The sequence below is a fragment of the Osmia lignaria genome, chromosome 11 (assembly GCF_051020975.1).
Source record: "Osmia lignaria lignaria isolate PbOS001 chromosome 11, iyOsmLign1, whole genome shotgun sequence".
Lineage (NCBI taxonomy): Eukaryota > Metazoa > Arthropoda > Insecta > Hymenoptera > Megachilidae > Osmia > Osmia lignaria.
Genome location: NC_135042.1, coordinates 11,371,134 through 11,395,357, shown reverse-complemented (window position 1 = coordinate 11,395,357; position 24,224 = coordinate 11,371,134). Strand labels below are relative to the sequence as shown.

At 27.7% G+C, this 24,224-nt stretch overlaps 4 protein-coding genes across 8 annotated transcripts; 2 read left to right on the top strand and 2 right to left on the bottom strand.

The window, feature by feature from the left end:
- The first annotated feature begins 1,002 nt into the window (after positions 1–1,002).
- On the top strand, positions 1,003–9,709 carry Ranbp16 (Ran-binding protein 16). 3 transcript variants are annotated; one of them, XM_034338039.2, is made up of 15 exons: positions 1,003–1,297; positions 2,603–2,840; positions 2,906–3,072; positions 3,145–3,369; positions 3,469–4,339; positions 4,411–4,696; positions 4,825–4,969; positions 5,052–5,199; positions 5,290–5,449; positions 5,550–5,952; positions 6,044–6,206; positions 7,301–7,378; positions 7,458–7,636; positions 7,739–7,866; positions 7,940–9,709. In XM_034338039.2, exons 1-15 carry the CDS (start codon positions 1,283–1,285, stop codon positions 8,043–8,045), a joined length of 3,312 nt encoding a protein of 1,103 aa, XP_034193930.1. In that variant the 5' UTR covers positions 1,003–1,282; the 3' UTR covers positions 8,046–9,709. The 3 variants fall into 3 exon arrangements, with proteins under 3 accessions (XP_034193930.1, XP_034193931.1, XP_034193932.1); XM_034338040.2 differs by lacking the exon at positions 1,003–1,297 and adding an exon at positions 1,723–1,745; XM_034338041.2 differs by lacking the exon at positions 1,003–1,297 and having other exon boundaries at positions 2,378–2,840; positions 6,044–6,182; positions 7,940–9,706.
- An 834-nt stretch (positions 9,710–10,543) lies between these two features.
- Positions 10,544–12,435, bottom strand: mms4 (Methyl methanesulfonate sensitivity 4). 2 transcript variants are annotated; one of them, XM_034338060.2, is made up of 3 exons: positions 11,181–12,435; positions 10,963–11,016; positions 10,544–10,824 (listed from the first exon to the last, which is right to left on the bottom strand). In XM_034338060.2, exons 1-3 carry the CDS (start codon positions 12,372–12,374, stop codon positions 10,714–10,716), a joined length of 1,359 nt encoding a protein of 452 aa, XP_034193951.2. In that variant the 5' UTR covers positions 12,375–12,435; the 3' UTR covers positions 10,544–10,713. The 2 variants fall into 2 exon arrangements, with proteins under 2 accessions (XP_034193951.2, XP_034193950.2); XM_034338059.2 differs by having other exon boundaries at positions 10,547–10,824; positions 11,085–12,435.
- A 424-nt stretch (positions 12,436–12,859) lies between these two features.
- alpha-Cat (catenin alpha) lies at positions 12,860–18,270 on the top strand. Its single transcript, XM_034338054.2, has 8 exons — positions 12,860–12,999; positions 13,344–13,687; positions 13,764–14,496; positions 15,038–15,271; positions 15,363–15,965; positions 16,049–16,726; positions 17,019–17,193; positions 17,757–18,270. The coding sequence occupies exons 2-7, from the start codon at positions 13,371–13,373 to the stop codon at positions 17,181–17,183; spliced, it is 2,730 nt and encodes a 909-aa protein (XP_034193945.1). The 5' UTR covers positions 12,860–12,999; positions 13,344–13,370; the 3' UTR covers positions 17,184–17,193; positions 17,757–18,270.
- A 1,711-nt stretch (positions 18,271–19,981) lies between these two features.
- Positions 19,982–23,836, bottom strand: Paip2 (polyA-binding protein interacting protein 2). 2 transcript variants are annotated; one of them, XM_034338083.2, is made up of 4 exons: positions 23,679–23,836; positions 22,845–23,051; positions 22,571–22,759; positions 19,982–22,493 (listed from the first exon to the last, which is right to left on the bottom strand). In XM_034338083.2, the coding sequence occupies exons 2-4, from the start codon at positions 23,013–23,015 to the stop codon at positions 22,395–22,397; spliced, it is 459 nt and encodes a 152-aa protein (XP_034193974.1). In that variant the 5' UTR covers positions 23,016–23,051; positions 23,679–23,836; the 3' UTR covers positions 19,982–22,394. The 2 variants fall into 2 exon arrangements, with proteins under 2 accessions (XP_034193974.1, XP_034193973.1); XM_034338082.2 differs by lacking the exon at positions 23,679–23,836 and adding an exon at positions 23,337–23,556.
- Positions 23,837–24,224: the final 388 nt, after the last annotated feature.

The window sequence follows — 24,224 nt, the reverse complement described above, 5'->3', positions numbered from 1 at the left end:
ACATTAGGATTAATGATTAAAGTCATTGCATATTGACAAAATTAATAATATAATTGGAAATTTAGGTAATGTTATGAATATTCTAAATTGATTGATCTACCATATACATTTATGTTTCTTTAAAGCCGATGCTGCACGGTACAGTTCCTGATAAATTTGATCAAATTATTGCAACCTGCATTATCCTGCATTCAAGTAGATGTATATGATAAAATTTATCAAGACATTGTTGATAGTAAATTTAATATGCGTCCATGTATAAAATTGTTAAATAACGTACTTCATACTATTGAAATTAATATGTATCTTTTTCATGAACTTTTTTTTTTTTATTTTCAATTTAAATTGTATAGCGCGGAGTACTGCATGATTTTATCAGAGACAAAAGTTCATAATTCATTGTAAATATTTTGATACAAAATTCTTTAAAAATGTTATGATTTTGGCTAAAGAAAAAGGCCCCAATCTGAATATTATATTTACATGTTATTATCTATTTTATTATTATGTATTGTTATACATAATGTACATACAAAAAGTTGATGCATATTCATTTTAAAATCATCAGTAATGTCAATCATTTTTTATTTAAACACAAATGTTCTTTTCTTATTCTTGTCCAAGTTTGGCACAAAAGAACATTGAACTTGCATGTGATGCTTTCTTTTATTTAAAATATTGACAAACTAATAATTGAATTAAATAAATCATCGTTTGATCATGTTTTATTTTATGAATAGATTATGAAAAATAAAGGTATGTTTTAATTTTTTAACAAAAATAGTACTTGGGAACTTAAACCCAATTTAATAGAACAAAAAGTATTTAATATTAATCTATAAATATCCATATATACGTATACATAGAAGAAAAAGAGGAAAGGATAATGTAACATTTTTATTTTTATATTCATCGTATTTTAAACAAGAGGTAACGCGCCAGTGCCCTTGCGACGATCGTGTATATCCAATGACCTTTTATTTAGTGTGGTCTTCTATTTACATCATTACTTGCTTTCTTTATTCATGTATGTACTTTTGTTCACCCTGTAGATGATCACGGAGTTAGAAATAGAAGATAGAAGAATACTATACACTTCCGATAAACGAAGTGTAGTTGATATAACAGAATGTGACACGAAAATGGTAAGGGGGTTCTCCATGATCCCGACCGCCCCCCTAGGAAGATCCAAAAAGCATCGGGTGGTTGGTCTATTCTACACCTCGTTTGTGATTAAAGCATGTGATCCTGCCTTCATTGTAGATAATACAAAGCTGCGAAAATGGCGGACGAACAGGTGAGTTACCGATCAAAATAACATGTAAACCTCAAAATGCGATGGAGTTATGTATGATGAAGTGATTTCAAAAGTCGTGTAATAAACTAGCCGGTGATAAATCTGTTGCAAGTTATGTGGAATGAATGTGTGTCCCGAACATTTTGCTGTCGGAAAATCCAAGTATTCATGGAAGCTATACTGTTTGTTGCCGGATTACAGTGACTATTTTGTCGTACTGTCAACGAAAATGATGTTATAATGTAACAGATTTTGCATTTTTTGATTTATTAGAATTGTATTATATAAATACAACTGTGTTGTCAACGTGTAAAACATTAACCTTGTTTTCGTGAACAACATTTTGTGTAGATACAATTTTAGTGTTCCAAGAGATAATTAGTGGATAAAAATATCATCTAAATCGTGAATTTTATATTTACTTGTTGTATTTATAGAAAATTGAATGGTTATGAATATTTTCATGTTATCCTAATATTTATGATTATTTTAAAAAATATGGTATAACCTGTCTAGATACTTCTATTTTGCAATGTAAACTGTGTTGTTTTACTTGCTGCTTAAGTTTGAGCTTAGATTATTATTTATCTAACATGAAATATACATTTTTTTTTTCAAATTACAAATAATTTGAAATATACTTTTAAGTATCTTTGAATTAAATATTAAATAATTTATAATTTAGTTAATTAATATCTGTTGTTTACAAAATATAAATTGCATAACCTTAACATGATATTTAAGTATAAAAAAGAAAGAATTATTATGTTTACAGAAATCATCATTATAGTATCACTTATTTTTTGCTTATCAGTTATACAAGTGAAGCATAGTCTTGAAAAAACTATGGTTTTTATATATTGTAGATCTTAAAACTATAAATAAATATTATATGATTGTGGATAAAAATTCATTTTTCTATATATATTCTATCGATACACCTTTAATTTTTGTTAAATTTCTGTTATTTTATTTTTTAAATATATATTAAATTTCACAAAGATAAAAGTGCAGAATAAATAAGTGATACATTTTTCCAAAGATGTTTATTTGTTATAATTTAGATGTAATAGAAAAATACATTATAACAAAGTATGATGATTGTTTGTTTATATTCCTTGAATTAAAATATATTATTCTGTAACATGTGACATATTAAACCTTAAACATAACAGAGACAAAATCCATTAAGTGGTTTGAAGTGTGAAACAGTGGTTATGAAACATGTAGATTTAAAATATACATATAAATGGAACAATTACAATTTATGTTTAAATTATAACATTAAAAATGAATGATATACAGGAGGTACGGCAGCTGGAGTTGCTATGCAAGCAGTTATATGAATCACAAGATTCTGCACATCGTGCAGAAGCTGAAAAAGCACTTGTTGCTTTTCAAAATGCACCAGATACGCTTACAAAGTGCCAGCTCCTATTAGATCGGGGAGATTCTGCATATGCTCAATTATTGGCAGCTACCACATTAACAAAATTGGTTTCACGTTCTGCAGGGCTAACTTTACAACAGAGGCTGGATATACGTAAGTCTATTTATGCAATTATACGATTAGAAAAGACATAAACACAATTGGTTTTTTTGTTTTAGGAAATTATGTTCTCAATTATCTAGCAACCCAACCAAAGTTACCAAATTTTGTGATACAAGCTTTGGTCACATTATTTGCCAGGATATCAAAATTCAGTTGGTTTGATTGTGATAAAGAAGAATATGTTTTTAGGAATGTGGTCAGTGATGTGTCAAAATTTCTTCAGGTATGTTATTACTTTACAATTTTAGGAAGTATTATTTTGTTCTTAATTGAATAATATGTTGATATAATACAGGGGTCAGTAGAACACTGTATGATAGGAGTTCAATTACTTTCTCAACTGACTTGTGAAATGAATCAAGTATCAGATGCTGATGCAAACAGATCTCTTACCAAACATAGGAAGATTGCTAGTAGCTTCAGAGATTTGCAGCTTTTTGAAATATTTAGGTTATCTTGTACTTTACTAAGTACAGCACGTGAGAATTGCAAGAATTTAAATTTTAATGATGAAGCACAGGTATATTTTATTTATCTCTGTTTTTACTACAAAGTTTAAGAAACATATTTTCATATACGTTTACATAGTGTTATTATCATATTTTTCTCTTTTGTTTAGCATGGTCTAATTAGACAACTTTTAAAACTTGCACAAAATTGTTTAACATTTGACTTTATTGGAACATCTATCGATGAAAGTGCAGATGAGCTCAGCACGGTACAAATTCCATCCAGGTGGAGGCCTGCATTCTTGGATTTCACATCACTGAAACTTTTCTTTGATTTGTATCATAGTTTACCTAATTCATTGTCATCTTTGGCTCTCTCATGTTTGGTTCAAATAGCATCTGTTAGAAGAAGTTTATTTTCCAATCCAGAAAGGGCACAATTTCTGACACACTTAGTTAGTGGTGTAAAACATATATTACAAAACCCACGAGGTCTGAGCGATCCTGGAAACTATCATGAATTTTGTAGATTGCTATCAAGATTAAAAACCAATTTTCAACTTGTAGAATTGGTTTTAGTAAAAGATTATCCAGAAGCTATACAATTAATTGCAAAGTTTACAGTTCAAAGCTTACAAATGTGGCAATTTGCACCAAACAGTTTACATTACCTTTTAACTTTGTGGCAAAGGCTGGTATCGTCTATGCCTTACGTGAAAGCAGGAGACCCGCACCTGTTAAATACATATACTCCAGAAATTGTAAATGCATATGTTACTTCAAGACTTGAATCAGTTGCAGTAGTAGTTAGGGAACGTTTAGAAGATCCACTTGATGATTTAGGAGTAGTTCATCAACAGTTGGAGCAGATATCTGTTATTGGAAGATGTGAATATCAAAAAACATGTACTTTATTGGTGCAGCTGTTTGATCAAGCTGCTAGAACATACCAAGAATTAATGACACAAACAGCATCTCCAACTCAACAAATGGACATCACTATACAAGAGGGTCAACTCACATGGCTTGTGTATATTATAGGTAAGAAATAATGTACCAGTTACTGAAATGATGAAACAAATTTGTATATTAAACAAATTATAAAAAAATAGGTGGTGTTATTGGTGGCAAAATAACATTTAATAGCAACGAAGAGTATGATGCAATGGATGGTGAATTAGTCTGCAGAGTACTTCAGTTGATGAATTTGACCGATTCAAGACTTGCACAAGGTGGCTGTGAAAAATTGGAGTTAGCAATGTTGAGCTTCTTTGAACAATTTCGTAAAATATACGTAGGTGATCAAGTACAGAAAAATTCTAAATTATACAGAAGGCTGTCAGATGTTTTGGGGGTTAATGATGAATCTATGGTACTCGGTATTCTTATTCGAAAAATGTAAGTAACTGTTCGAACGATGTAAGTACAATATACTTTATGAAAATAATAATTCCAAATGATTGATCTTCATCTCTTTCTTTTTTTAATTTTATAAAAAAAAATTATTTTTTTTCTAACATTTACAGAATAACAAATCTGAAGTATTGGGGCCGTAGCGAACAAATTATTTCAAAAACATTACAGTTATTAAATGATCTGTCAGTGGGTTATAGCTGCGTTCGTAAACTTGTAAAATTAGAAGAAGTACAGTTTATGCTCAACAATCATACCGTACGTACAAGGAGTCTGCATAATTATTATTACAAATTATTAATAACAAATGTATTATACGTATTTTTCCTTCAATTAACAGAGAGAGCATTTTCCATTTTTGGGAAATAATGTTGCTGTAACAGAAATGCGTTGTAGATCAATGTTTTACACATCTTTGGGTAGATTATTAATGGTAGATTTAGGAGAAGATGAAGAAAGGTTTCATACTTTTATGTTACCTTTAACAGGTATAAAGATTATTTTATATTTAAGAGCTTAGTAATACATGTATTTCATTATTTATTATATTTCTTCATATTTATTCCCATTGTTTATAGGTGCACTAGAAAGTTTGGGACAATTGATGGGTGCTGCTGATCCTTCACTGTTTGCAGCAGAAGAAGCAAAGAAAGAACTAATTGGTTTAGCAAGAGATTTAAGAGGCTTAGCTTATGCATTCAACACAAAAACATCTTATATGATGTTGTTTGATTGGATGTATCCTTTCGTTAACAATATAATTCGATTAATACTTTTGATAGATAATTTATTACAAATGATATATACAAATGTGTATATTACCTTAATCTATATATAGATATCCCAACTATACACCAATTTTATTACATGCTGTGGAGTTGTGGCATTATGAACCACAAGTTACCACACCCGTCCTAAAATTATTCGCTGAATTAGTACAAAATAGGAGTCAAAGATTACAGTTTGATGCCTCTTCTCCAAATGGAATTTTATTATTTCGTGAAGCTAGTAAAGTAATATGTAGTTATGGTAATCGTATATTAAACGTTGAAGTTCCAAAGGATCAGATATACCCATTAAAGCTTAAAGGAATAAGTATATGCTTCAGTATGTTAAAAGCAGCATTATGTGGAAGTTACGTAAATTTTGGCGTGTTCAGATTATACGGTGACGAAGCATTGGATAATGCGCTTAATACATTTGTAAAATTACTTCTTAGTATACCACAAAGTGATATATTGGTACGCATTGATTGATTCATATAATTACATTTCTCAATTTAATTTAAAACGTGAAAACAATATTTTAACAATTTAATATTGCTATTTATAGGATTATCCAAAATTATCTGCAACATACTATGTGTTACTTGAATGTTTGGCGCAAGATCATATGGTTTTTCTTTCTACCTTAGAGCCAAGGGTTTTCTTGTACATCTTATCAAGCATCAGTGAAGGCCTTACAGCACTAGGTGCGCAAAAAGACTCCTATACAGGTTTGTGCGGCTGATTCTATCTATTTATCATTCTCTTATCCTCTATGCCATGCCTTGGGATTGTTAGTCTCGATCAGTTACACTAATTTTTTCTCTTTAAAAAAATATTTATCGAATGTTGAAGAATATTTCATATTCAAAGTATTCAGCAATTAAATATATATCATAGCGATTTTAATATCGCCTACTTATATTACTGTTTAAGTTACATTTTGAAATTGATATTTTTATTCAAATTGGACCAAATTTTCCATATTTAAAATAAAAAATAAAAACTTTTGATATGCATGTGTGAGTACATATTGAATAATCTTAAAACAGTTATGAAATTATTTATGCAATATACAAATCAGCAAAAAAACAATAGACTATAAGGATGTTTAATTTTGTTTATGTTTATTTGCTTTTTGCATTGTTGCTTGGAATGTAAACTTGCCTACAGATATTAGTTAAGCTATGGTTTGAAAAGATACAAAAATGAATATGTATGTTAAGTAATTCATCTTTATGCATATAAAGTGAATGATGGAGTCATAATAATGATATAGGCAATAAGAGGATTGGAGTTTATAGAATCTAGACCCTAAGTGCCGTTATTGAATTGCTTTTTTTTCCAAATCGTTATTGGTATTTTTAGTCCAACATTGCGTTAAAAACATAAACTGTTTATTCCTTTAAAATTAAATTACATAGTGGGTCTAGCACACATAGTCAGCCGCACAACTGGCATGCTACTAAAATACATCAGTTTTTAAAGTTATAAATTTTTTAATTACTAACTTATTATTATGCGCATGATATATTAAGTGTCATTTGTTCATTTATGTGGTTTGTTTTGTGTTTGACACATGATATGCTAAGTAGTGTGTAGCTTATTATTGTAAATATTAAAAATATTGGTAGACTTTTATTATTTTGACGGTAGGTATAAAATACAATTTGTATTATTATTATTATTATTATTTTTTTTTTTTTTAATTTTTATTTATCGCACCGTCGGTGTAGAGAATGTAAAATTAATGTAATTACATTTTCATCGTGCTGTTTTATTTATACAAGAGATATAAAATAAGAATAACCAAACTTTATTACAGATACAATGGTGTGTACTGGTTGTTGTGCAACGCTCGATCATATTGTGACATACTTATTTAAACAATTATATCAGAAAGGTACATTGTTTATTAATTATTACTTTATATACATATATTGTGTATTTTTGAATACATGTACCCTTTTTGTTTATATCAGGAAGGAAAAATGCTGTAGTTCCAGGAGGTGGTGACTTATTCTTACAAGTTTTAAAACAACATCCTGAAATTCTACAGCAAATATTAAGTACAGTTTTAAATTTGATAATATTTGAGGATTGTAGAAATCAATGGAGTATGTCACGTCCTCTTTTGGGATTAATTCTTTTAAATGAAGAAGTAAGTATAACAGTCTTTTATAAGTATAATTTTTATAAAAACTTCATGAACGACTTGGTAAATAATGTTTGCATTTGATATTCGATATCTATATAATTACAGTATTTTAATCAATTACGAGAAAATATTATTAGAAGTCAACCAGTTGATAAGCAGGCAACAATGGCACAGTGGTTTGAAAATTTAATGGAAGGGATTGAAAGAAATTTACTCACAAAAAATAGAGACAGGTAAGAAACATTAGGAGACGAAAAACGACTGTATTAAGTACCGAAATTTGTATATATGCCTTTTTTATTTTAGGTTTACACAAAATTTATCATTGTTTAGAAGGGACATAAATGATACCTTGAAAGGACCTAACACACCTGCAAGCCCTAACAGTGATATGATAATCTCTTTTATTTAGATTTTCCTAGGTTCTTGCCTGCCAAATGCTTGAATGTGTGTGCGAGTGAAACTATAAATTATAGTGGATTAAAAATTATGGTTTAAGATGAGTATAAAGATAATAAATTCAGTATCATTGTTTTACAGAAACATTATTGTTTGGCTTCCTATTCTTTTGCGACTTAGATTTATTTTCCGAAAAAATTTTCGATTGGTATACGTGGTGCAAAATTTAATATAACTGGTATTTTATTTTTACACATTTATTCGTTTACTCTGTCCCAAATTTAAGATGAAAAAATTAAACAGATCCTTTTTATTACCTTTATACTCCTGCCATTTTAGTTGAATACAATATTGGGAACATGAATATTTTTCATAAAACAAGAAAAAAAAAATTGGCAATAAGTATATTATGTTTCGTAGATCGAAAGTTAATTACATATTAAACGGTTTTGTATGGAAAGATTGATTCAATTTACTTTAGCTGCTTATTAAATACAATTTAAATATTATAAATGTAGGATCACCTTTTCATCGTATGTTAATAATTTTACAACATGTATTTCAAATGTGATAGATTTATTTCATTATAATTTTTTATCTATTTTGTTTTTTTGCTCAAAATTTAATTTTTTATTACAAGAATTCATCTTTTATTCATGTATTATGTTTACACTTTTATTTTATCAACTTATCGTTTTCATTATTAGGTAATATTGTAAAAAAGCAAAGCAGAATAGAAAGCCAAGCATATTAAATATTACCGTATGTCTTGTTCCACGCTATTTTTACAATCAACTTCCATTTATTTAAATGTATTTGTTATTTAAATATTTTTTACTTCAACACATAAGCCACAATTTTAAGAACATTTTATAATGATGGCGAGCAAATTAATGAGTCGTTATTGAAATAGAAGAAAAAGATAGTAATGTTCAGTCATTAATATCAGCTTATAAAAATTTGATTTATTTAAAACTATGTTACTGAATGAATCATTCATAATATCAGTGATGTACTATGAACAACATCATTAAATCAATAATGCAAAAATTTGCTTACAAATGTATTGTTACTGTTGCTATTATTATGAAATTTCTATTCGTGTTTTACAAAAACAAAGTTGATGTCAATACCTATTGCAAAAAACTGTATTGAATATCTCTCTACTGTCAATATGCATTTTTTAACTTGAATATGTTTAAGAAATACAAAATTCTGTAATAGTGTTTAATATTAATTAATAATGTTTCTATCAAATTAACTTTTTATATTAAGATTGTAGCTAATGTATGTATATTATTAGTATATAAATATAACTTTCGATAATAAATTGATTTTAATCATACAAATACTTCAAATTTACAAAGGATTGTATCATAAAATGAACATATATAAAAATAGATATACCTGGTTGAAATTCACGTGATGTTTTTTATAGAATGCATGTTAACAGTGGAAAGAGACCAATAGCTTTTTTTTTAACAATAATACGTTTATATTTTATTGTATGCACTATTTTGTACTTTTTTAAAATTTCGTTTTTAATCTTCATATTATATAATACTTTCAGAGATACATTACAATTAAAAAGTCTAATAGCAATTTCATTACTAGAAGTGAATACTGGCAAGTTTTTTTAATTTAAATGCATCAATAATTCTTTTTGTTACTTAAATTTACTCCAAATACATGAAATATCAAAAATTTTCTCTTAATAAGTGATATGTAACAATATAATCTTCATTTACAGTTTAATTTTTTTTTTTTTTTTTGTACAACTATCAATACATGTAAGATTTAATTGTGCATTAACATTCAAGACACAGAGCTTGTATTACTCTAAAATGATTAATTATCCGTTGCAATCGATTTAGTTAATAATTTACACTTTTCCTTTTACTGAAAACAATTTGCAATATTAAATAATGGGAGGCAAATGTATGAAGAATGCATGTAAAAAAATTCACGTGAGGTTTACGTAATATTAGTCTGTATACAGATAATGATAATTTAGCAGAAGTTACATTGAATATTCACAAGAAATTTCATTTAAACCGCATTTAATCATTTATATATTTTTTACTGTAAGATAGTAGAGAAAAGTTACTATAAAATGATTGAAATCTCATTCTTTCTTTTATAATAAACTTTGAGATATTTTATGTTTAATAAACATCTGTAAAAGTATTAGAAAATTACTTTTATTAACCGATTATCATAGTCAAGTTTGCTGTAAACAGATGTATTGTATATACCTTTGGTATAGTAAAAGTGTTATATTTCATATCATATAACGTGTGCAGGAATATCTAGCGCAGAATTAGACTACTTTATTTAACATGATATAAATGTATGTAACAGTAGAATATATTCTGTTTGATATTTTTAATTTTCATTCAGTCAAATTATGCGCTAAATTGTTAAATAATTAATACACAAAAAATGATTGAAACTTTTATATATTTTAACATTGTTTATTTGTATGATATGAAGAAAATAATTTCTTGATTTTTTATAATCGTGAAATAAGCAAAAATCTACAAAATGTGTGAATTGGTTATTATGATTTTTGTGCTTCATTGTGAGATAATGCATTGAACGAAATGGAAATAGCAAAGCAACATTTATTAACTATATCATATTCATTAATTTGTTTACTGAAGTTTCTAATACAAATATATTTAACATAAAATATTTTCACCATCTTCAGATGTAAACATTAAATATATTTTTTTACTTAATTCTGGGCCTATCTTTCGTATTGTTGTAAGAGGTCCAGCTGCTCTTCTAATCTGTGAAGTTAATAACATGTTTATAAATTAAATATAAGAATAGAATAAAAATAAAATATTCGAAATTCGCAGATTTCAATGGTTTTCATTTTTAACAGTTTATGGTTATATATAAATATAAACTTATTTAAAATTTACCGGAATATCTTTTAACAAATTCAATCCATTGTCATCTGTGCAATTCATATAGGCCTGAAAAAAAAAGAAAGAATAGAATAAAAACTTTAGTGAAGTATGTTAAATATATTTGTTATGTTTACTTCTATCAAATCTGCAGGACTTGGATATACAGAACAAATTGCTTCTGCAATTTCTAAACTACTTAAATTAAACTGACAAAGTTGTTGTTGCCATACTCTTTTTAATCCATTTCCATCTTTATCCACGCGTACAGTATTTCTATTATCTCCCATCACATACCAATCAAATTTGTTTCTTAAATTTGAACTTTTTTCTAACTTATATGGTATTTCTGCTACAGCTTTTGTACATTGATAAATCATCAATGCTAAATCTTGAGGACTATCAATCAATCTGCTATTGCAATTAGCAATAATTTGTACTTTATCAAGGCACATTTCAAGCTTGTGTCTTGATATTTCTGGGGAGTTCTTAAGTTCATCATTATTGCTTGTATTATTCCTTTTTGTTTTATTTTTACTTGAATTTTTCCCTTCCTTTCTATATGTAAAATAATTTTCTATGCCAAAAATTACTAATATGATTTTGTAATCTGCTAAAGAGGCTTTAATGTTAACAATCGAATCACAAAAATTATCATCTGCTACTTTTGTTACTACTTCATTCCAATTCCAAATTATTAATATTTGGTTAACTGTTTCAATATCTGTTGTTGTACATATTTCATTGTTTTCATTAACATAGCTATTTTCAACACTTCTTTTCCATAAAATCCCATTTGGAGTTAATCCTGTATCAATACTATATTTTATATTAGCATCAAGCAATGTATTTACAATATTTGTAATAAAAGCATACTTTTCAATATTTTTATCAATAACAACTTCTATGAATTTTAAGCATTCACCAGGTTTAATATTCTTTGATCTTTTTAAAGCAATTGTTTTCAATGCTGTTTCTTTTAATTGTTTCTGCTTTTTCACACCTTTTTCTGTGATCTGCCTTTTATTCTTTTTTGTTGTAGCTTTACTGTTTTTCTTCTTCCCTGTATTGGTATCATTTTCTGAATCTTCTGAGGCATCTGGTGAGTCAGATATACGATGTGTTTTAACATTATGTTCCTTTGTACTTTTGCTAGTAGTAGGAAGTTTGTTATTGCTTTGATACGATGGTGTCCAAGAATTAAAATCATTCAAATAATCTTTACTATTGTTGTCACATAATGCAGATGTTCTGTTCTCATTGACAGTATGATAAAACTGTACTGCAGGAAATTCAAAATCATTTGAGTCAGTATCATCAATTAAAATTTTCTGTTTCTTATTCTCATTAACATGATTCAGCTCGTCATTTAATTCAATAGATAAATTAGATTCATTTGAATCACTTAAAACAATAACTTCTGACATTTTGTCAAAATTTCATACATTACCAATATTATATTTTACATGTCATTATTATATAAAAACCATTATTGTTCTAAAATAACATTAGTAAAGCATTAGGATTATGTATATAAATACTTCGTGTAAATCATCATTTCACAGATAGATAAAAAGTCTTTTTGGAATTTGAAATATCTCTGATCTTTCAACTTCCATAATTCAAATAATGGAAGAATGTGTTGTTTAAATGATGAATATTTATACCAAGTACGCATTAAACGCGACAAAGGTGAGTGTATTTACCAATGAAATAATTTCGAAAGTTCGAAAAAGCAATTTTTTGATTGGCTATTGCATTTTCAGGCGAGGAATCATGTCGTGAACATCTGCAAGCATCGCTTCAATGTTCATGTTCAAAGCTTCGGGCGTAGACCGGTTGGTTCAGCTATCGTTAGCTTTTCAACTGTGGTGGAAATCATGACGTCATAAATGAGGAGTAGGTGACATGAGTAATGCATCGAAGTGATATAGAATTGTTTGTACTTGATATTGGTGTTCGATGTAATTGATTTTATAAAAGAGAAGAATAAGTTTTACGTAGGTTTATTAGTGATTCCATAGGTTTTTATACTGTAATCTTTTCATGAAGGTAAGAAATTATTAACTTGTATGTATATACATACAATATTTGCTGTATATAATTTTTTTTCAAATAATCAGAGCATTCTGAATTCTGATACGCCTCATTTCTTCTAAACATTTATTGCTTATTAGGATTACATTTTTAAAAATATTTTATTTAAAGCAGTATAATGAAAAAGGTAATATTTTTCTAGAAATATTAATATAATGGTACTTTTTTATACACATCTAATGCATCTCTCTGCTTTTAAATTATCTGTAATGTATTAAAAAGGCACAGGTAATTTTTCTATAATTTATAGCATCATTAAATTACACGCAATAATAAATGTTTAACATTTTATCTTTTAGGATTGATTTATCTAAAAAGAAACAAAAATGTCAGATCACTTTGGTCCGATAACATTAAAATGGGATCCCAAAAATTTAGAAATTCGTACCATGTCTGTAGAAAAGACATTAGAACCTTTAGTTTTACAAGTAACTACGCTTGTAAATACAAAAGGTCCAAGTAAGAAAAAGAAAGGAAAATCAAAGAGGGCTAGTGCTTTGGTTGGAACTGTAGAAAAAGCAACTAATAATTTTATTGAGAAAGGTGAACAGATTGCTTATGAAAATCCTGATATTACTGCTGAAATGTTAAGTGCTGTTGAAGAAGTAAGGAAAACAGGTGCTGCAATGAGCATTGCTGCCAGGTATTGTATTATTATATTTGTAACATGTAACATGTCAAATACTTTAAATACATTCTAATATTGTTATTCTTTATAGAGAATTTTCAGAAGATCCTTGCTCCTCTTTAAAAAGAGGCAATATGGTCCGTGCTGCAAGGAATTTATTATCTGCAGTCACACGTTTACTTATTTTAGCAGATATGGTCGATGTGCATTTATTGCTAAAGTCATTACACGTAGTAGAGGATGATTTGAAAAAATTAAAAAATGCATCCTCGCAAGGAGAATTGTTGGAAAATATAAAACAATTTGGAAGAAATGCATCAGAACTAATGAATCAAGCTGCAAAACGTCAACAAGAACTAAAAGATCCTCAGTTAAGGGATGACTTAGCAGCAGCTAGAGCTGTTTTAAAGAAACATTCAACAATGCTGCTTACTGCTTCTAAAGTTTATGTTAGACATCCTGAATTAGCTGCAGCCAAAGCAAATCGTGATTATGTTTTGAAGCAAGTTTGTGAAGCTGTAAATACTATCAATGATGTGGCACAAGGAAAAACTCCAGTTGATAGTCAGCATCCTTATGAAGGACCTGGAGAATTAGCTGCAGCATTAGATGATTTTGATGAAAGAATGGTGATGTCTCCGCTTGCATATAACGAAGTACGTACAAGACCTAGCCTTGAGGAAAGATTAGAAAGCATTATCAGTGGTGCTGCACTAATGGCAGATTCTTCATGTACACGAGATGATCGTAGAGAACGAATTGTCGCAGAATGTAATGCAGTTAGACAAGCACTGCAGGATTTACTCAGTGAATATATGAATAATGTAAGTATTTTATAAATTCCTCTTTTACGGCGACCGCAGCAGTATTTTATTTTCATTCATATTTCACTTTATGAAACTACTCGGTACATATGAGTAATTACACTGTCACTTAACACAATTGATATATTTCTTATTAGTCTATTTCATTCTACTCATTTGTGTTTATTTTTAATGACTGCAGTTACAGCTTGCTCAGGGTGGGAAACGGGTAAATATGAAATCTGCGTTCTCTCATAAAGTTTGCAGATTAAATAAATATTTTTTTTTTTTTTTTTTTTTAATTATATGTATGTATACATCACTTATATTTTATTTACCTAATAACAAGCACTAACAAATAATTGTTAATAATTCAGTATTCGCAGTTATTTTAGTTACCCTATAATAATTCTTGTACTGTACATATTATATCATTAAAAAACGTAATACATTGTACCTGTCATTGTTAGTTAAAAAATAGCATAGATTTTATTTGGCTGCTTATGCGACAATGGTTTGTTCATACTTTGTTTTTAATAATTTGATTTATATGTTTTAATAGATGGGTGTTAAAGAACAATCAGAAGGTTTGGAAAGAGCAATTGACCACATGTGTAGAAAAACACGTGATCTTCGTAGACAATTGCGAAAAGCGGTTGTAGATCATGTATCTGATAGTTTTTTGGAAACGAGTGTACCTTTATTGGTACTCATTGAAGCTGCAAGAAACGGTCGTGATAAAGAAGTAGAAGAGTATGCACTTGTTTTTACAGAACATGCCAATAAGCTGGTCGAGGTATAGCTTTAGACTATTACTATCACTATATACGCTATTACTGTTATATTAATTTAATATAATGTTACAATCAACTTTATATACAAATTAGGTTGCCAATCTAGTTTGTAGTATGTCAGGAAATGAAGATGGAGTAAAAATGGTTCGTTATGCGGCAGCTCAGATTGGCAATTTATGTCCACAAGTAATTAACGCAGCACGTGTGCTGGCAGCCCGTAATCGGTCTAAAGTAGCTCTAGATAATATGGAAGTATTTCGACAAGCGTGGGAGAATCAAGTGAGAGTATTAACGGAAGCCGTTGATGACATTACTACCATCGACGATTTCTTAGCTGTATCTGAGAACCATATTTTAGAAGACGTAAATAAATGTGTATTAGCATTACAAGAAGGTGATGCCGATACCTTAGATAGAACTGCGGGTGCGATTCGTGGACGATCAGCTAGAGTGTGTAACGTTGTACAAGCAGAAATGGATAATTATGAACCATGTATTTACACAAAACGGGTATTAGAAGCTGTAAAAGTTCTAAGAGAACAAGTAATGCCGAAATTTGCACAGAGAGTAGAAGTTGCGGTAGATGCATTAGGTAGTAACCCTGCTAAAGATGTGGATGAAAATGATTTTATAGATGCTTCGAGATTAGTTTACGACGGAGTTCGTGAAATTAGACGCGCTGTATTAATGAATAGGGTAAGATATCAAATTGCAGATTTTCTATTTTTATTTATTATATATAATTTTTTCTTCGCGTACTTACTAAAATTGTTTTTTAGGCGGACGAAGATTTAGACCCCGAAGATGTTGAACTGGATGAACATTACACATTAGAAACTCGTAGTAAATCGAGTGCTCAAACTGGTGAACATGGTGTGGACGAATATCCAGAAATTAGCGGTATTACAACTGCTCGTGAGGCGATGCGTAAGATGCCAGAAAAAGATAAACAGAAAATTTTACAACAAGTAGAGTACTTTAAGAGTGAAAAATTGAAATTTGATAAAGAAGTTGCCAAATGGGACGATGCAGGAAATGACATTATTGTTCTTGCTAAGCATATGTGTATGATAATGATGGAAATGACTGATTTTACTAGAGGTCGCGGACCTTTAAAGACAACCATGGATGTTATTAACGCAGCAAAGAAAATTTCCGAAGCTGGAACTAAGTTAGATAAATTAACTAGACAAATAGCAGATCAATGCCCAGAAAGTTCTACCAAGAAAGATCTTTTAGCATATTTGCAACGTATAGCACTGTATTGTCATCAAATGAATATTACAAGTAAAGTTAAAGCAGATGTACAAAATATTAGTGGAGAATTAATTGTTTCTGGACTTGACAGTGCAACTTCCCTTATTCAGGCAGCTAAGAATTTAATGAATGCAGTTGTTCTAACTGTTAAAGCTTCGTATGTTGCATCAACAAAATATCCTCGACAATCTACAGTAACGGTAAGTACTGTTGATTTTCTAATATTATTCATTTGAATTATATATTTATTCACAAAAATAGATTTAATTGTATTATATTTACATATATAATTAACATTAATGTTAAAACTTTGTTACCGTCTAACCATTGGATTATGCAGTATGTAAGTATGCATATATATATATATATGTGTGTTACTACGTTTGTAGTTCTACTGAAATGAATCAGTTATGTTTTAACAAGAATTTATAATTGCTATCAGTACATTTTTTATTTTTTTAAATAATCGCTTTTTTTCATTTGTTTGAACAGTCTCCTATTGTGGTATGGAAAATGAAAGCGCCAGAAAAAAAACCGTTAGTACGCCCTGAGAGACCTGAAGAAGTTAGAGCAAAAGTGCGTAAGGGTTCACAGAAGAAAGTGCAGAATCCGATACATGCACTTTCAGAATTTCAAAGCCCTACAGAAAGCGTTTAACATTTTATCTGTAAGTAATTTAATAAAAATAAAACTTAGTGTATAGCATCACCTTTAAAAAAAATTGGTTTAGCAAGATGTTTCATTTTCTATTATGTGCTAAATGAAATTTATAAGTCACATTTATTATTAATTTATGTATCATGAGGTATAGAAAATTATAATCACTCTTTCTGCAAAAATTCCTTCTCAGACTATCAGATAAGCAGGATTAAATGTTTTTTAATAAAAGTTGATATAATATATCATAAATATTAATAGTTGTCAGTGTAGTAAACAAAATGAAAATTTTAAATAGCGAAGGAAAAAAGATGAATTCCATATTTGTAATTGTGATAAGAGAACAAAATATTTCTAACACAACTATTTGAGAATAAAATGTCTTGCATAAAAGAAAAGTTAACTCTTAAATATCTGAAAGTTAAAACATGCAGTATATGAACATGTTAATTTTTAAGTAATATTTAATTATGTATTAAAGAGTGATCTTCTTTTCTGAAGTACGTATAAACTTCGGGTTACAATTGTATTCAAATTAATAAGACTAAATCTTTCATTTTTTTTCCTTAATAGAATATAAGAGTAATCTACAATCTATATACACTTTATTTGACAATTAATAATGATTATAATATTTTAATCATTATAAGATACATACAAAAAGTAAGTGAATTATACTTTACTTAAACCACCTATACAGTTCGGTATTACTCATAGATGTCAATAATTGAATATATTTTTTTGCAAATGAAATTTACAATTTACAGAAAGTAAGATTGTAATACTTAATTGTATAATAGCCTTTATAATATTAACTAAGTATCTTTTAGAGAAATGCCAATTTTTTAGTATTACTTATATAACTGATACGGAAATATAAATTTTAATTATATGTATAACTTTCTTCAAATAGAAGTTTACTACTAAATAATATTGAACAATAAGTGGTGTATATATATTTGCGTATATATACACGACAGTTTATTGGGGGCCTCATATTTTTCTTTTTTTTTTCTTTTATGAGATTGTACAAGATATTATCTGGATTGAATTTGATGGATATACATTTTCCATTATTTCTATTTTTGATCTTAATATATAAAGGATTATATTTAACAACTATACAAACGACATACTTTCTTATACATATCTAGAAGTCAATGTTTCTTACTACCCGTATAAAATTATAAACTTTTGAAGTATTACAAAATTTATTAACTTTTACATATAACAATCGTTACCACAAGTAATTTAATTAGTAATCTCAGGCCTTGAAATATTGCTAATCTATTATGTGAGTGTGGATTTTTTAGTATCATGAATTTTTTGACAATAATATTGCTACATACTTTATTATGCTTTTACATAGTATCAGCTAAAATACATATACCAAGGTTGGTATTCTTCTACGTGAATAATTATATTAACAGTTCCAAATAATTAGTATATAAGCAAATGAATTCATTTATACAAACATATTTAAGATAATGATAAATTCTTTTGTCTTGAGTTTTCCGATGTGCTTATCAAACAATTGAAAATTACACGTTTCGTTATTCAACGATATATGTTCTACTAAAAACGATTCACTCTTCTTTATCAGTAAAGCTTACAAAAAAGCAATAAAAAAATAACACAGTATTGAATTGGAATAAAGAGACTGCAGAATGAGTATTTAATGAATGTATATAAGTAAATACGATTACACATTTTAAAAAGAAACTTCTTTATGGTGAATTTGTATTACACATAGTATATAAGAAATAATCTTGAAAAAACTGATACCAATTTCATATTTCATGTGAGTAAAGTATTAAATTAAAAACAATTTTGTAATTTTTCATTTTAATTGATTTGCAAATAACTGTTTCTTTTGGTATAATATTAATAATATTAATTTAAGTTAGCATTAATAGTGAAACTTTATCACATATAACTCATTGTCAGTGTTTTAGGAGTTATCTAGACATACTGACCAATTTTAATTTATTACCTTAATAAATTTTACAGCAAACATTGCATGATTATCTAATTGATAATAAAAATAGTATGTTATACATGTAACAAATATGTAATAGTATCTATGAACTTGCATTTCATAATGTATGTTATTTCAGTTGTGGCAGTGTAGTTATTATAATACACGTGTTATATTGAACTACATCTAAGTGTTTGCAGAAAGTGTGTAATGAAGAAGAATTTCATATTTAGCAGGATTTAAAACACGATATGTATTGGTATCAATTTTTTACTGTTGCAAGACAGATATTAATTTATACAAAAGTAGTTGTAAGATTAAATTGTAGTTACTAATATACTGCCAAATATAAGGTGATGCTTTTAATAAATATCTCTGTTTATTATTTTTTAGGTATGATTTTATATACATATGTACATGCATTCAATAAATTTATAATTTAGAAGGTTGTATTTACCATTAGCTCAGAAGGATAGGGCAGACTGAAAGGTATAAACAAATCACATAGGTTTGTATATTATATACTTTTTTTCATATATTAAATGTTACAGAAATAATACGATACAAGGATATTGCAAATGCAAATATTTAATGGCATTAGTATAATAATTATAATTTCACAATCATTTAAAAAATATAATTGTTTTTGTCCTAATTTATTACACATTGTTTTTGCAATGGTAATTACAAAAGAAAAAATTCACCATTGATTATATAGTCTATATTATGTGAACTCTTTTTTTTTCTTTTTTGTTTTTTAATTTTAAATATTGTACTTTTAATTTCAACATAAAGTTGAAAAAATGTGTGTGTGTATATATATATATATATATACTGGACAATAAAGTAGAGCACATTATTTGTGCCTGTGAATCTAAATATTACAAGTTGCTTTTAGCACTACATGAATAAATTCTTTTTTTTTTTCGTTTGTTATTATTATTATTATAGTACTGCTTTTGTATTATACATAACATATATGAAATAAGTGCAGTTGCTTAGCTTTTAAAACTTAAAATATTTTATTATTATTATTATTATTATTATTATTATCTTATATACCAAATAAACACAGGTACTATTAAAATAATTCATAAAAAATTTCATGTTTATTTTAGGATAATGTGAAACATTTTGAGTATAGGAAAAAGTATTATGCAGTAGCATATTAAATAGTAATAAGATCATAACTGCATACATTTTCTGTCTCTACTGCTATAAAACAGCTTTTATTATAATACATGACATGCTGTTAAAAATATCAATAATATTGATTTAAATATTGCATGTCATTTGAATTGACACAGATTCAGTGATTATAAGGTTCATACTTATGTGGTTATAAATGTATGTTTTGTATTTAAATATTTTTTTGTGACTTTATTGCAAAAAGTAAAAACATACAAATTAAACAACTGTTTTTAATTGGTATATTGTGTAATTTGATCAGTATTAGTTAATGATTAATAATCAGTAACTAACTAAATATATATCAGATCCTGTTAAACAAATAGCCCTAAATCTATAAAGCAGTCTCTTTTTATACTAGGTTATATTTGAATATTGAAAGAAATCACTAAAATCCATTGCTATTTATAAATTTAATTCTGTTTAACAAATCTATAAATAGCTGTAAAATATTCAATTACAATCTAAAGATACATTTCTTTTTTTTCACGAGGAGCCACAAGAAATACGAAAACGTGAGAAAAAATTCACAAACAAAGTAGAAAGCAAACATTACGAAATTAACAAAATGTCTTAACTGTGAGTAATATATCTGATACATCTATTTAATCTGCTTCATAATCACAGTTCCTGTATTCGTACTAAAGCATATTGTGACTAAAGTAATACAGATTTACAATATGCAATCTTATAAAATCCTGAATTATGTGCCTATCACAATGCAAGAAATGTTAGTAAAATTTGTACATAATGAAGTTCCAAATAATATACATAAGTGGTGAAATTCATTATGAAGAAATATATCAACAGTTTATTAAGATTTAACGAGGAAACATGATGCCATGAAAAGAATGTACAACATATAGTTTAACCATTTAAATTTAAGTTATTATATTTGAAATAAATTCACCACTCATAGTATTTTTTGTTTTTTTTTTTTTTTTTTTTTGTTTTGTGATATTACAACATTTCATATACATGTTCTAATTTCAAAATATTAGCTTACGGAAAATTTATACTTAATTAAAATAAGTAAGCAATATATTGACTCTCAATATTACTAAAGAGAGTCCCAAGAAGAGTCCCTCACAGCCTATACAAGACTTTCATTTGAGATCTTCAAGTCTTTCAAGATGTATGCTGATAGAGGACCAGAATTATGATATTAGTTTTCTTAAGATAAAAAAAGGAGATTGACAGTAAAAACATAGAAGTTTCTCTATATAATTAAACGTGTTAAGTATGTTTTAGCAACAAAATATGTATTGGATGCAATACATTTCTCGATGCAACATTTTAATTACATCACTCTTACGACCTTAGTACATGTTGATGATTTATGTCAATGATATTGCAAAAGATATATACCAGTATAAAATAAGTGTTATAAAAGGAACTCTTAGAAAAGTATTTCATCTAGAAATTCTTACTACATTATAAAAACTTTCAGATCTTAATAAAACAAGTATTCTGAAAGAATTAAAAAAAAAAAAAAAAAAAAAAAAGATACGCTCTCTGGGATACAGCAATTCATCTTTAAATATTATGTACAACATAATTCACGAAAATCAGCGTATTATTTCTTTATATGCTGCCTCAGTTTATATAGTAATTTGTACAAAATAAAACTAACGAAAACATCTACTTTCGAAAGTACTTTTCCCCAATTAAATAAGAAATATAAATTGCAAATATTTATCAGTGATTTATGCGTATACCATTGCTCATTATATTGCCAAAATATATATATGTAAAACTAAACATTTATAATATTATGCAATATTTTACGACTATAAAAATTTGAATAGCTTTTTTTTTGAAATTTAAGTTTATGCAACTGAATTCATTAATCTTGAATAGTATATATAACAGCTTTATGTATTATCCGCTTTGATGTTCAGTATACCTTTGTACGTGTAGTCACAGTCATTTAACACTTAATATAATTCCATTGATATAACTGTGTCATTAAAGAATGTGGATGTTAGCCATACACGTAGCTCATTTTTTATTGGGTTAAAGGAAAGAATGCATGGTGAATGCTTCTATGATGATTCTGCAGTAACTTCTGGTGGTGTACTTACAGCTGTTACTGCCGATTTAAAAGCTGGGACAAATTCAGCTGCATTTGGATTTAGTGTACTCTGAAAATTGATGTTTGGATAAATTTAATCTTGTGTATTTTATAATAGAATTTAGATATACTTTGAAAAATTTATACCTGCTTAGCAAGATCATCGTGCATTTTTAAATGACTGAGTTGTTGACAAAGTTCAGCACTATTATTCTCAAATGTGTTTGTAGCGGTAGACCAAGTAATAGAATTTGTGTTCCTTTCGTGTCTTTCATCTTCCCACATTGCTTTTAGGCATTCTTCTGTTAGTTCTTCTTCCATTAATTGTTGGATTACCTATATTTTTTAAACATTTCATAACTAAATATTTATAAATTACTCAATCTTGACCAATACTTGAACAATTTAAATGCTTTTGAACCTCTTTATCAAATTCTTCCTCATTTTCCATCCACAAGTATTCAGAGAAATCACTTTCATCCGATCCTTGCACATCAATTTCAGATTCAAAATTATTGTCCATGTAAGAGATAATCCCTGTTTCATGTCCATAGTCATTCCCAGAGTGATTGCTTGGAATCTTCATTTTCATTCCAAATGTATATTTAGCAATGTAGCAAACAAATATCTATAAATGAATTCACTGTTGTAGAATTTCTAATATTCTCTATCCAGATGATTTAATTTGTACAAAGAAATAGAATTAATTTTTAAATATATATTTATCATTAACATATATTAATACTTGAGTAATAATATTTTAATTAATATATAAATAGTAAAAACGCTAATTACAGATTAAATTATTTATACTATTTGAATTCGTAACAAGTATTTTTTATCATAATGAAGTATTTAAAAAGAAAAAAAAAAGATAAAGAACCTTGAACTCTTTTACATATACGAAGCTTACGAGTGAAATGTTCAAATATGCGATTGCTTGGTTTACACATATGGTAGCATAGACGGTGAAATTATATTTTCTCTCGTAGAAATCGATCGATTCTTGCATTTACTTTGAATTTATTATTAAACGCATTGACAACTAAGAATTTCGTACTGTTGTATTTATCGCATTGTAGAAATTCAATGAAATAAAATATCGCTTGACAGATCTGTTACAAGGCAACCATTTTTAATCGTCTACTTTTAGCATCGACAAAGTAATAGTTATTAATCTTTATCCATAATTACAGAATGCGTGTGCTGTTACAATAGGACACGATTTTCCGTCGTACGTAAAGTGTAAACATACCTTTTAACAGTGTAGTTTCTGACAATTTGTGATAGAAAACACGATTTACGCAGTTCATGGGTAATATACGTGTCGAGCAACACAAATTAACCCTTGAAGTAACACTGGGATAGTGCTGCCACCACATACAAAAGGAGCAATGCACTTTGTGCTCCAAAAGCAGATAAATATTGATTTCCTATCTTAATTGATTTTGATCAGAATATTGTAATCATCATACGTGATCAGGCATTGTATATTTCATTTATTCTTTGTTTTACATTTTCAGTATCTTTTCATATAGTTTATAAATGTTCAACATAGATTTAGAAGTAAAGAAGTAAAGGATTCTGTTACATGTATTATCGAATGAACAGTATAAAAAATGTAATTATGAAGTTGTATGAATATTATTTTGTAGAAAAAATGAAAAGATTTGTACAAAGTAATTAACTCTATAATAACCTTGTAAAACTAAAAATTTATGAACTATGTTTAGATTCGTTTAAATTAATAAATCTATAAATTTTATTTCAAATTGAAAAAGAGTTACAAATGAAAAACGAA

Excerpts from the sequence above, each read along its gene's own strand:
- Ranbp16 (XM_034338039.2), top strand. Across the intron at positions 5,200-5,289 it reads TTTTATGTTACCTTTAACAG|GTGCACTAGAAAGTTTGGGA; the intron begins GTATAAAGATTA and ends CATTGTTTATAG. Across the intron at positions 7,637-7,738 it reads TAATTCTTTTAAATGAAGAA|TATTTTAATCAATTACGAGA; the intron begins GTAAGTATAACA and ends ATATAATTACAG.
- Paip2 (XM_034338082.2), bottom strand. The coding sequence starts at position 23,435 with ATGCAAGAATCGATCGATTTCTACGAGAGAAAATATAATTTCACCGTC. Across the intron at positions 23,052-23,336 it reads CATATTTGAACATTTCACTC|ATATTTGTTTGCTACATTGC; the intron begins GTAAGCTTCGTA and ends ATTCATTTATAG. Across the intron at positions 22,760-22,844 it reads AGGAAGAATTTGATAAAGAG|GTAATCCAACAATTAATGGA; the intron begins GTTCAAAAGCAT and ends TAAAAAATATAG.
- alpha-Cat (XM_034338054.2), top strand. The coding sequence starts at position 13,371 with ATGTCAGATCACTTTGGTCCGATAACATTAAAATGGGATCCCAAAAAT. Across the intron at positions 14,497-15,037 it reads TCAGTGAATATATGAATAAT|ATGGGTGTTAAAGAACAATC; the intron begins GTAAGTATTTTA and ends ATGTTTTAATAG. Across the intron at positions 15,272-15,362 it reads ATGCCAATAAGCTGGTCGAG|GTTGCCAATCTAGTTTGTAG; the intron begins GTATAGCTTTAG and ends TATACAAATTAG.
- mms4 (XM_034338059.2), bottom strand. The coding sequence starts at position 12,374 with ATGTCAGAAGTTATTGTTTTAAGTGATTCAAATGAATCTAATTTATCT. Across the intron at positions 11,017-11,084 it reads GTCCTGCAGATTTGATAGAA|GCCTATATGAATTGCACAGA; the intron begins GTAAACATAACA and ends TTTTTTTTTCAG. Across the intron at positions 10,825-10,962 it reads ATTTGTTAAAAGATATTCCG|ATTAGAAGAGCAGCTGGACC; the intron begins GTAAATTTTAAA and ends TTAACTTCACAG.